Here is a 12,639-nt window from a genome sequence, read left to right as displayed (position 1 = left end):
CACACACCACAGTTTCAGCCTGGGATGTTTAGACTATGATATTTTCTTTTATGATTTTGATACAATATTTATACACGATGTTTTGAGATACACAACTTATGGTTTTCTTTATGATGATGAATGGCTTATGGTTTTATTATAAATGATTTTAAAAAGAAATTTTTGGTCTGTATTTTTGGGTTGTTTCAAACAAGTTGAGAATGAGTGAGCAATAATGGATGTATACTAAAACCTGCTTCCTTTTAAAATGTTCAAGGGTTATGGTAATTGCCAATAAGCTTTGATATTGACTTGTATTATGATCATCACAAGCCAATGACTACAAATTTAGGATACAATAGTGTCGAGATTAACTTACATGACAAAATGTATATTGAACTTACTGTAAATGAACATGTATGCACTTATTCTGTAAATGAGGAACTAACGACCGACCTTAATGGAGAAGATAAATAAGGTTTTGGAGGAATTTCCAATGATTCTAGGTCTCCTTCTAACATTTCCAATACCTTCGTAATAGTTGGTCGACTCAAGGGATTTGTTTGTATGCACCATAAGCCCACAATAATCATTTTTCTTACCATCTCATTTTCTTCATCACTCGTACTCATATGTAGTTCCAAGTCTTCATCTAAATCAACCTTTTTGTATATCCAATGCGGGAAGTATATTTCACTTGTATGATCAACTCCAACCTCAATATTTTTCCTCCCTCCAACAATTTCCAAAATCATCATCCCATAACTATAAACATCAGATTTGTGCGATACCTGCCCAAAACTCCTAGAATAGAGTTCCGGAGCAATATACCCTGGCGTTCCTCTCATATGGGACATAGATATCATGCTTCTTTTCTCGAGGAATAGCTTGGCAAGGCCGAAATCGGATATTTTAGGAGAAAAATCTTGATCCAAAAGAATATTATGGGGCTTTATGTCAAAATGCAAGATCCGTGTGTTGCAACCACTATGCAAGTATTCTAAGCCTCGAGCAATTCCGATAGCAATCTCATGCAACTTTTTCCATCCAAGTTGGCTATTACTCAAAAACGTTTGGTCATATATGAACTTCTCAAGTGATCCATTAGGCATGAACTCATAGATTAATGCTCTTTGATGGCCCTCAAAGCAAAATCCTACAAGACTTACAATATTTACATGGGAAGTTCTACCAACACTTGCAACTTCATTTATGAAATCTTCACCATTACCTTTCAATTCGCTTAAGATCTTCACGGCCACTAAACTTCCATTAGTTAACGCTCCTTTATACACCGAACCAAATCCACCTTGTCCTAATTTGATTTCGAATGAGTTTGTCATCCTCTTTACTTGCAAATACGTATACCTTTTCGCAAGAAATTCATGATTTTCTAGAAAACTTTCCACATTAACATATTTCTTTGTCTTTATTCGCCATCTGAGTTTCCATATGAAACACAAGATTATCACAACCAACATTGTCACAAATCCTACACAAACAGCTGCATCAAACAATAAACAAGAATGTCTTCAATATTGTTCATTAAAACTGAAAACATTGATTGAGTAAACAAAAAGTTGTGTATGATAAATAAATCCACGACTTGTAAAATTTCCCGAGTTCGAGCTCCGCAAAGCGGGCAAACCCAGCCCCCTAGGGATTTCCAAGGAAAATTTCCCCACTTATGGGGCATATTTGCAAGAGGCGCACAAAATTGTGCTTTACCGGGTTTGAAACCCGGACCTCAAACCCACGTGGGGATGTAAATCCAATGCATCAAGCCAGTTGAAGTGGCCATCACTTGCTAATGAAGCAGTTATCTCCAAAATTCAAAGAACTGGGAAGCTATTGTCATTGACATTGAATTAACTAGAGCTCAAAACCATGGTACCCACAATATGATTCTAGTACATGGAAAACTTATGTTCATATTATCATCACAAAATTTCATTATGAATCAAACAAAAAAGAAAAAAAAACTTTTGAAAAACACAAGAAAATAAATATTACTATGTGTTGTGTTGTTTCTTATTGAAGATGAATTTTTACATTCTTTTTCTTTCTTCTTAACAATTTCTTCATATTTATTGGTCTAAGCTTACACATTGGCACAACAAACTAGTACCAAAGAGAGAGATAGAGAAAGGATTCGCATGTAAAAAAAAAACAGGGTTGTTTTGGGAGTTCTTGGCTGGGATTTTTTTTCAAGAATGGACTGAAAAGGAGAAAACAATTGGTTGGTGACGATCCAGAGTTTGTTTGTAGTCTCAATCAAAATCAAGGCAGAACTTTATTATTATTTTTTGAATTACAATTTTCACAACACGACTTGTTTTTTTGACATATTTTTGGTAAGTTTTCAATTCCGAATCAAGTAAGAAAGAAATTTCAATTCTTTTTCCTTTTCATGCATGCAAGGTGTTGGATTAAAATCCCCAGTGAGTTTTAGGTCAAAGGAAGTGGTGTTTATTTGGTCTAGCGCAATTATATTCTCTGATTAGGTGGATTGGAAGAGATTGGGTGTTGGATTAATGAAGGTTTGATTGATCCAGAAAGAGGCATTAATGAACAAAGACAACATAGATGGCGACATGATCTCAGTTTCTCCCATCAGGGTTCCATCTTCACCTCAATACAAACCCATTCAACCTAATCTAATCATTCACTCCCGAATTCTAACAGGAAAGACGAAAAAGGGTTGTGCTACTATATATACCATTTCAGATCATATGACAGGAAAGAGCAAGAAGATGCAATGGCTTTCACAAGAAAATTCCTACATGTATATATATGTGTGCATGCAATTTATATATTTACCGTACCTAGGATATATTTCAGTTTTCTGAGTGGTGCTTCTGCAGCAATCAAGCAACAAAAGATAAGTTATATAGTATATGTTAGACATATCAGTTATCCAGTGTATCCAGAATAATTAAGGAGAAAATGAAAAAGGAAAAGACATAAATACCCTTTTTTGTGTTGGTAGACTTGAGTCCATCATGGTTATGCCAGTGCGCATCACCCTTTTTGGCGTTGGAACATAGAAACTGTCCATTGGGAGTATGACACTGGCCTTCTTCCTTGTGACACTTATCGCAGGAAGGTGACAGCTTAATTGAAATAGAGACTACAGAACTGAGAAGAGAAAATATGTTGGGTTCGTTAACTACTTTATGGCCACCTGTCTCTACAGGCAGCAGTATAACTTGACATGTAGGTGGGAGATCACTAAGAATTGATGTGTTGCTGATTGAATACTTATAGTAGAAGTTGTGATCTTTACATTTGTTATAGCTATTGTAATTAAGTTGGTGAAAATAAGCCTCCGTTTGTGCATCATAAGTGGAATTGTTTGTACATTTGTAGAGAGTGATGAAGGGTAGGATCGAAATTGAATACAAAAGAGGAGTTGGAGAAGTGAAATTATACATAAGTGCCTCACACCTTTCCTTCTGTACAAGTGTTTTAAACATTTTGTTAACAACCCAGACTGAAGAATCAGATACAAAATTGCCATGAATCTCATATGAGCCTCTTCCAAGATGAATTATCCCACCATCGGAAGTACAGTTGACCTGGATCAATCCGCATTGCCTGTCAGCGGCTTTATAAAAAGGGTACTTGAATGGGGCCAAATTTGGACAACTGAAACTTTCTGGGCAGATTAATGTAGAAGTATTGTGGTATGTAGCAGAGTGAGGGAAAGGTACACAAGCGAGAAGAACAAATGCAAGAAATAAGACGGGATTCATTTCAAATGTCCAACAGAAAAGTTTAGACACTTTTTTCATATGTTCTTTAGACTCCGTTGAGTGTGTATAAGTGTATAACACGTCTGTATATCTTTTTGCCTCTATATGTTTTCGAGAACAACTCTTTAGAACAGTTATGTGGGGTCTTATGTGAGTTGCATTTAATAAGCTTTCACACTCAAAAACTCAATTCGCCCCAGTGTTCACGCCAAAATCATAGAAATTCAGTCATTTTTGTAGTTTTCTCCTTAATTATTGTCTATTGATCAAGACTTTTAAGTCAACGACTCTTCTCCTCCATCCATCCTTGACCCTTTCAAGTGCCAAAACTCACTTGGAAAATTTGTTGTGGTCCTCTTTTTATGCCCATCTTGTATGTCTTGACTGTTGACTCACCATAAATAGACACCTCTAAGGGTTCTTAAATTTCCAATACCACATCATTCTAGAAGAAATCAGTATAGACATAACAGATGTGTGTATATGTAGGATACGAGTATATACTTTTTAACCTACATACAAAAAGTAAATACATAGATTGAGGTGTTTTACTTTATGGTACCCAGCAGTTGAAGTTTCTATGAAAAAACAGTCTTCTAAACAAGTTGACTGAAATTTTTGATCAAATTTTCCTTCAGTGATAAAGACAAGCTAGTTAAGACTTCTCATGGACTCTCCACCATTCTTGCTCCATTAAAAAATTGTTATCAACAAGTCACCACTATTACAGAGTCTATACGTACACTTACTATGTTTTTTTGGTTCTTAAATCCATAGTATACTTAAATTACATAATGTTAAAGATCTTATCATTACTTTTGTACTAGTTTAATTCCGGTTTTGGTGTATTTTTAGGAACGTTGACTTCTCCAAACATACAAGAAACTGTTCTTTGTTTGTTCTTTATCCCATAAAAGCAGGCATATAGGACTAAATCTATCTAAAATCTATTGATACAGGTAAGTCTCACCCTTCAATCTAATAGAGAATTCACTGTGGCATTTTATCAAACAGGTAACAGGCAAGTAAAACTCTCACTCAGAAACCTGTTCAAATTTGACAATTATAAGTTTGAACCATGAAAATTCGGAGTCAAAATCTCATTTACGTAGAGATCATGTTGAGTTTTTGTTAGCTTCAAAAGAAAACGACACCAATCCTTTAATAGATAAATGGATAAAAAGTAATATACCATTTCATGCATAATAGCAGACGAGTATATATACTTTTTCACTGACAGAATTTATCGATCATGAAATTGACCTTCGGATGAGTCTTGTTCGACCAATCGGTAAAATTGCATGCTCTAAAATATATTTAATGGTTTAAATCACTTTTACAGTGTATATACAGTTGCGTTTGGGTGGGTAATCGGAACTTGTATATGGATTACCTACAATTTATTAAACTTGTATACTGCTTAGAAGAATATCTTTCTTTTGTGTAGGTGTGAAATGATGAAGATTGAAGAACATCACACGTTTAATATTCGAGAGATTTAAATGCATTGATCCTTACATTTTATTATATCGAGTCGTATTTCAGTATATATTGCAGTCTCCATAACAAACCCGATCAGTGTGCTGTGGAACGGTGAAAGTATTATAAAAGTCATGTTTCACATTAATTTCGTTTTTGCAGCAGCAATACCTATTTGACTTGGAATCTTCTACGAAAACCAAGTCTTTAAACAAGTGTATTGAAGTTTGATGAATTTTTCCAAAGAGAAATGACTAAACTAGCCATTTTCTTTAAAAAAAATAGTCAACAAAAAATAGTCATATATATATATATATATATATATATATATATATATATATATATATATATATATATATATATATATATATATATATATATATATATATATATATATATATATATATATATATATATTAGCCAAAAATAGCCTACGAAAGAGTAGTTTGGTCAGAGTTGACTACGATCAACATTGACTACAGCCAAAGGGTGAATCTACGGTTTTACGGCAATGGACTAATGTTTCACCAAATCGTCTACTGTTTCGGGTTAACTATAATTCTTTTTTTTTTCATTTCGAAAATCTAAAACCACAGATTATTTTATAACCTACGGTTTCCTCTCGACGAACTACGGTTTCTTAAACCGTAATCTATGATTCTAGATAAAAAGTCTACGTTTTTTATTTTTTTTTAAATAAATGGAGAGTAGTTTTTTGAGAATTATTCTGATAAGAAAAACATTGTTTGTAAATGTAGAGTAGTTTCTTGACAATTATTTTGTTAAAAAATATTTTTTGTAAAACTACTCTTCATTTATTTAAATAAATAAATAATTAATTAATTAAAATTTAAAAAAATTAAAACCATAGACTTTTTACCCAGAACCCTAGACTACGGCTTGGGAAACTATCGTTCATCGAGAGGAAACCGTAGGTTATAAAATAACCTACGGTTTTAAATTTTCGAAATGAAAAAAAAAATTATAGTTAACCCGAAACAGTAGACGATTTGGAGAAACAGTAGCTAACTCTAATTACCTACGGTTTCGTGGGCTATTTTTGAACAATTACTAATTTTTTGCTATTTTTTGATAGGTAATTAGGCAAAATGGCTACATTAGTAACTCTCTCTTTTTCCTTTACGGATCTGTTAATGTTCAAGAATGTATAAATGTCGGCTAAGACTAAATAGATGTGTATCTAGTAAGGAAGTTTTATAGAAATTTGGTACTAAGATGATCGGAAATGGCTCGCTACAAAGGAGTCACTAGCGTTCGCTAGCTCCAATACACACCGCCCCCTAGCACACGCTAGGGGGCACGCTAAAATGAACTCGCCAGCAGCATAGCGAGATGAGAGAGAAAGCATGAGAGAGTTGTGATTGATGGTTGGGTTTTTGTAAAGAATCCTAAATCAAAACAAGAAGAAAGATGATGAACATGTGGGTGATTTTAAGTCTTCACTCCCAAAATTCCCACCCCCAAATTGTGATGACTTCTTCTTCTCAATGTAACTTCTTCTTTCACTGTTAAAACACAAATGTTGGGTGGTATATATGGATGCTTTTTTATTCATTTTGAATTAAATAAAAAATAATGGAAAGTAAATAATGTTTGTAAAACTTTTGAAATATTTGTTAAATTTATTAGTAATTCGATTTAAGTGTTTGTGTTTTAAAAAATAAAATTTATGCAATATGAAATGTTTGTGTATTAACAACATATATAATTTTAGTTAAATTTGTAAAAGAAAAAGAAAAAAATGGAGTGATGGGGGTACTACCACTCCATGTGAAATGTTAAGAAATAGATGTTAGTGAGGTGGCAGGCAAAAAATGACATTGCAGTCAAAAAAATGATATGGCAAGGTGTTAGGAGTGCTACCACTCCCTCCAGCCTAATTGTTAAATGTTTATATTCTTATTAAGTTAGGAAGGCCCCGCCACATTCCTTCCCCTCACCTCACTTAAACCTCCCCTATCTCACGATTCCATCATCAGTGGTGGTGAGGTGGTAGTACCGGAAAGGTTAATTGTTACTAATTTACTCTACAATACCCTATTTAGGTTTACGTTTGTTATAAAATATGATGATGCTTGAAATATAAGAAACCAACACGAAGAGTAGTGAACACCAAGATATAAAGTGGAAACTCGAAATCGGGAAAACCCACTATGAAACGTCACCCTTATTAAAATGTTACATAACGGAGAAATCTCCAAGGTGAGAGGGGAGAAAGAAGGTGAAGTGTTGGAATGGTTGAAAGTTAACATCTAAATGACTTATAATAACATTACAAGGAGTTCTAAAGAAACTCTAAAACCCATAATTAACATGAAACTTTCCTACCTATTAGAACTTCACATTACAGTCAAGTACCAATAAAAAATAGCCAAACTATGTATATAAAACAAGCACAACAATAAGTCAATACAATGCCACAATAACAAATAAACAATGTAACGTTTGGTTCCTGGTACGCATTTTAACCTTATTATTTATTTATGTTGGAAGGGCTACTCGACGAGTTAGTGGCCATAACTCGTTGAGTAGAAGGCAGAAAAGGCGCGGGTTTTAAGTGAGCTACTCGACGAGTCGAAGTCTTGACTCGACGAGTAGGCCAGGCTAAATGAACCCTAATCTTTGGGGTTTGCACCCTATTTAAGCACCATATCTGGCCTCCATTCCACCCTTCATCACCTCCACACCCTAATCAACCTTGAGTGATCTTGAGCTATTTCTTGCCATTTTTGTGATTAAAGCTAGAAGAAGGAAGCAAAAGGCATGGAGTTGCAAAAGGAAGGTCAAAGATCATGACCTAAGGACTCCTTTATGTCTTCATAGAGGTATAAAGCTTATACCTTGGCTGTTATTCACATATATCCCCTTCTTAGCTTGTATGTTGTCATTTTTGGGTCATTTCCAAGGTCATTCCGAGTTTAGGGCCTTTGAGGATGTAAGGAGGTCAGATCTGGGAACTCTTGAGCTTTGGAAGCTCAAATTTCCCACCTTTATTCAACCATTGCTCCGTTGTATGACTTAGACCTTCATTTTTATATGGATGGGTGTTTTAGCTTCATAGCACCATGCATGCATGTTAAGTTAGCATCTTTACGTCTAATGCTAGCCTAAGGAGTCCAGATCTATGAGTTAGAAGCACTGCAATGGATTAGAATCGATTGAATGCGTACGTCACATGGAGGACTCGACGAGTTGTTCTTGGAACTCGGCGAGTCGGGTCGTGAACCCTAACTCCTTTTCTGGTTACGAGTGAAACCATTGAGTTTTGGGAGATGACTCGATGAGTTGGACAGGATTTGGATTCGGAAGCTGAAGAACTCGACAAGTCCAAAGAGGGACTCGACGAGTTAAAGTCGATATGTCCCGATATTATAAGAGGAAGAACTCGAAGAGTCTTGGAAGGGACTCGACGAGTTGACTTAGTTGACCACAGGTCTGAAATTGTTCATGAACTCGCCGAGTTAGGAGATGACTCGACGAGTTGGGGTTGACTGGGAGTTGACCTTGGCTTTGACTTTGACCATGATGTTGACTTTTACCATGGGTAAAATGGTCATTTTACCCTAAGAAGGATTATCAAGTTTTGACTAAGCATTATTGTGATATTGATAGTCAGGGAGTCGTTGGAGCAGCTATCAGATATTCCTCACCGCAAGTTTCTGCAGACAACTTTGCGAGGTGAGTCTTCTCATATAGGAACGGGTCTAAGGCACCATGGTCGACCCGTTTATGTGTGATTGTATGTTTCGGGGTTAGCCCGATGTAGATTTTATGTTCCGGACTTCGGTCTGATGCCGGGGCAACCCGAGGAAGTTAGTATGTTTGATGTCTTTGTAATTCTTGCATGTGTCTGATTATGTGTTCCAGACTTTGGTACTATGTCCGGGCAAGCCTGAGGAATGTTAGCTTTCATGTTATATTTATGTTATGCTTGTTGATATGATATGTATACCGGACTTCGGTCCAATGCCAGGCGGGGCCCGATGTAGGGGCTAGGCCCAAGTTATGCCGGACCATGGTCCGGATTCGTCTGATGTCGAGCGGGGCCCGATGTGGACTAGGCCCAGTATGTGATTATGTGTATGGTATGTGGTAGCTTGGGAGAACTCACTAAGCTTCGTGCTTATACTTTTCAGTTTTGGTTTCAGGTACTTCCACTAGCAAGGGAAAAGGTTCAGGATGATCGCATAGCACACACCACAGTTTCAGCCTGGGATGTTTAGACTCTGGTATTTTCTTTTATGATTTTGATACAATATTTATACATGATGTTTTGAGATACACGACTTATGATTTTCTTTATGATGATGGATGACTTATGGTTTTATTATAAATGATTTTAAAAAGAAAATTTTGGTATGTATTTTTGGGTTGTTTTAAACAAGTTGAGAACGAGTGAGAAATAATGGATGTATACTCAAACCTGCTTCCTTTTAACATGTTCAAGGGCCTAGTAATTGCCAATAAACTTTGATATTGGCTTGTATTATGATCAGCACAAGCCAATGACTACAAATTTAGGATACAATAGTGTCGAGATTAACTTACATGACAAAATGTATATTGAAGTTACTGTAAATGAACACGTATGCACTTATTCTGTAAATGAGGAACCAACGACGGACCTTAATGGAGAAGATAAATAAGGTTTTGGAGGAATTTCCAATGATTCTAGGTCTCCTTCTAACATTTCCAATACCTTCGTAATAGTTGGTCGACTCAAGGGATTTGTTTGTATGCACCATAAGCCCACAATAATCATTTTTCTTACCATCTCATTTTCTTTATCGCTCGTACTCATATGTAGTTCCAAGTCTTCATCTAATTCAACCTTTTTGTATATCCAATGCGGGAAGTATATTTCACTTGTATGATCAACTCCAACCTCAATATTTTTCCTCCCTCCAACAATTTCCAAAATCATCATCCCATAACTATAAACATCAGATTTGTGCGATACCTGCCCAAAACTCCTAGAATAGAGTTCAGGAGCAATATACCCTGGTGTTCCTCTCATATGGGACATAGATATCATGCTTCTTTTCTCGGGGAATAGCTTGGCAAGGCCGAAATCGGATATTTTAGGAGAAAAATCTTGATCCAAAAGAATATTATGGGGCTTTATGTCAAAATGCAAGATCCGTGTGTTGCAACCACTATGTAAGTATTCTAAGCCTCGAGCAATTCCGATAGCAATCTCATGCAACTTTGTCCATCCAAGTTGGCTATTACTCAAAAATGTTTGGTCATATATGAACTTCTCAAGTGATCCATTAGGCATGAACTCATAGATTAATGCTCTTTGATGGCCCTCAAAGCAAAATCCTACAAGACTTACAATATTTACATGGGAAGTTCTACCAACACTTGCAACTTCATTTATGAAATCTTCACCATTACCTTTCAATTCGCTTAAGATCTTCACGGCCACTAAACTTCCATTAGTTAACGCTCCTTTATACACCGAACCAAATCCACCTTGTCCTAATTTGATTTCGAATGAGTTTGTCATCCTCTTTACTTGCAAATACGTATACCTTTTCGCAAGAAATTCATGATTTTCTAGAAAGTTTTCCACATTAACACACTTCTTTGTCTTTACGCGCCATGAGAGTTTCCATATGAAACATACGATTATCACAACCATCATTGTCACAAATCCTATACTAAGAGCTGCATCAAACAATGAACGTACAGAAATGTCTTTAAATATTGTTTATTAAAATTGAAAACGTAAATTGAGTAAACAAAAAGTTGTGTATGATAAATAAATCTATGACTTGTGAAATCTCCTATAATATTTGAAAATAACTTAAAATAACAGAATTAATACATGTGATATAAAATAGGTCATTAAGTGATATATATATATATATATATATATATATATATATATATATATATATATATATATATATATATATATATATATATATATATATATATATATATATATATATATATATATATATATATATATATATATATATATGTATCAATGCTTCCTATGGTGTTATGCATTGGTTAAGTGTTATATGTATCAATACTTAAGTTATCACTCATTTTGAATTTGAAGTTAAATGAAAGTAAGAGACGCTACTATAATTAACTGATTGGGCATCATGTCGTCTGGGTCAAATTGTTTTCTGTGGCAAAATCATATGATGGTCAATATTATGCATCATGCATGTGTGTGCATGCATTCGATCAAAGAGCTATATTACCTAGAATCTGTTTCTGTTTTCTGTGTCGTTTTTCTGCCGCAACTGAACAACAAAAGATAAGACAGGAAAATTAATTTCACGAATAATCTAGACATATCATTTTCGGTGTACCCCAAAATTAGGAGCAGAGGAAAAAAAAAAACAAAAGGTGTAATTACCTTTTTTGGTGCCTAAACACTGAAAATGTCCATCTCGAGTATCACACTGGCCGTCTTTATTGCGACATTCATCGCAAGAACTTGACAAATTAAATGTAAGGGTGAATTCAAAACCAAGAAGAGAAAATATGTCGGTTTTGTCGGGTATTCTGGTGCGATTAAATTGCACATTCACAGGCAGCTGTATGATTTCACATATAGGTGGGAGATGAGTTGGAACTGTTGTATCGCTTATGTTAGACTTATAATACAAATTGTGTGCTTTGCATCTGGTGTATCTATTGTAAGTAGATTGGTTAAAATAAGCATCCATTTCTTCAGCATAATTGGTACTGTTGCTGCATTTGTAGACATTGGTGAAGGATGTGCTTAAACTAGAATACAAAAGAGGAAACGGAGAAGCGAAATTATACGTAAACGCCTCACACTTTTTATCATTTACAAGTTTTTCAAACTTTCTGTTACGAACCAGGACACACTGCTGAGGTCCAAACTTGCCACCAACCTCATATGAATCTCCTCTGAATTCCAGATTTGTACCATTTGAAGTACAATTGACCTTAATCAACCCACACTTTGTGTCATTGGCGTTATAAAACGGGTAACTAAATGGTTCCAAATTTTGGCAGCTGAAACTTTTTGGGCAGATAGGAATGGAAGTGTTGTGGTTTGTAGCAGAGTGAAGGAAAGGTAGACATGAGAGAAGAGCTGACGCAAAAAAAAATACGAGAATCATTTCAAATGTCCAACAAGGAAAAGGGATTATTAGTTAGACACTTTCTATATATCACCTGTGTTCTTGAGACTTCATTATATACATTAGTACTGTGTATGCACACACATATATATCTTGTACCTCTATGTGTTATCTAGACGAAATTATGTGAGTAGTATTTAATAAGCTGTCACACTCAAAGACTCAACTTGCCCCAATCCTTACGCCAAAACTATAGACAAATTATCACTTTTCTAATTTTCTCCTTATTGACCAATAACACCATCAAGCACGAAAATATGACTTGG

General features: G+C 35.1%; 2 protein-coding genes across 5 annotated transcripts; both read right to left on the bottom strand.

Moving 5' to 3' along the window:
- Nucleotides 1–316: 316 nt before the first annotated feature.
- LOC111907578 (rust resistance kinase Lr10) lies at nt 317–3,873 on the bottom strand. Of its 3 annotated transcripts, XM_023903386.3 has the most exons (4): nt 2,951–3,873; nt 2,805–2,837; nt 1,211–1,483; nt 317–1,135 (listed from the first exon to the last, which is right to left on the bottom strand). In XM_023903386.3, exons 1-4 carry the CDS (start codon nt 3,771–3,773, stop codon nt 405–407), a joined length of 1,860 nt encoding a protein of 619 aa, XP_023759154.1. In that variant the 5' UTR covers nt 3,774–3,873; the 3' UTR covers nt 317–404. The 3 variants fall into 3 exon arrangements, with proteins under 3 accessions (XP_023759154.1, XP_023759153.1, XP_042756138.1); XM_023903385.3 differs by having other exon boundaries at nt 317–1,483; nt 2,951–3,872; XM_042900204.2 differs by lacking the exon at nt 2,805–2,837 and having other exon boundaries at nt 317–1,483; nt 2,951–3,872.
- Nucleotides 3,874–9,651: 5,778 nt separating this feature from the next.
- Nucleotides 9,652–12,416, bottom strand: LOC111907576 (LEAF RUST 10 DISEASE-RESISTANCE LOCUS RECEPTOR-LIKE PROTEIN KINASE-like 2.4). 2 transcript variants are annotated; one of them, XM_023903381.3, is made up of 4 exons: nt 11,617–12,416; nt 11,459–11,500; nt 10,635–10,907; nt 9,652–10,559 (listed from the first exon to the last, which is right to left on the bottom strand). In XM_023903381.3, exons 1-4 carry the CDS (start codon nt 12,350–12,352, stop codon nt 9,829–9,831), a joined length of 1,782 nt encoding a protein of 593 aa, XP_023759149.1. In that variant the 5' UTR covers nt 12,353–12,416; the 3' UTR covers nt 9,652–9,828. The 2 variants fall into 2 exon arrangements, with proteins under 2 accessions (XP_023759149.1, XP_023759148.1); XM_023903380.3 differs by having other exon boundaries at nt 9,652–10,907.
- Nucleotides 12,417–12,639: the final 223 nt, after the last annotated feature.

Source organism: Lactuca sativa, chromosome 3 (assembly GCF_002870075.4).
Source record: "Lactuca sativa cultivar Salinas chromosome 3, Lsat_Salinas_v11, whole genome shotgun sequence".
In the NCBI taxonomy this organism is placed as follows: Eukaryota; Viridiplantae; Streptophyta; class Magnoliopsida; order Asterales; family Asteraceae; genus Lactuca; species Lactuca sativa.
This window is presented reverse-complemented; position numbering and strand designations above follow the sequence as displayed.

Coding starts and splice junctions, on each gene's coding strand:
- LOC111907578 (XM_023903385.3), bottom strand. CDS start 3,773: ATGAAAAAAGTGTCTAAACTTTTCTGTTGGACATTTGAAATGAATCCC. Junction 2,838..2,950: donor GTCTACCAACACAAAAAAGG/GTATTTATGTCT, acceptor TGATTGCTGCAG/AAGCACCACTCAGAAAACTG. Junction 1,484..2,804: donor AAAACTGAAATATATCCTAG/GTACGGTAAATA, acceptor TGTTTGATGCAG/CTGTTTGTGTAGGATTTGTG.
- LOC111907576 (XM_023903380.3), bottom strand. CDS start 12,352: ATGATTCTCGTATTTTTTTTTGCGTCAGCTCTTCTCTCATGTCTACCT. Junction 11,501..11,616: donor GTGTTTAGGCACCAAAAAAG/GTAATTACACCT, acceptor TTTGTTGTTCAG/TTGCGGCAGAAAAACGACAC. Junction 10,908..11,458: donor AAAACAGAAACAGATTCTAG/GTAATATAGCTC, acceptor TGTTTGATGCAG/CTCTTAGTATAGGATTTGTG.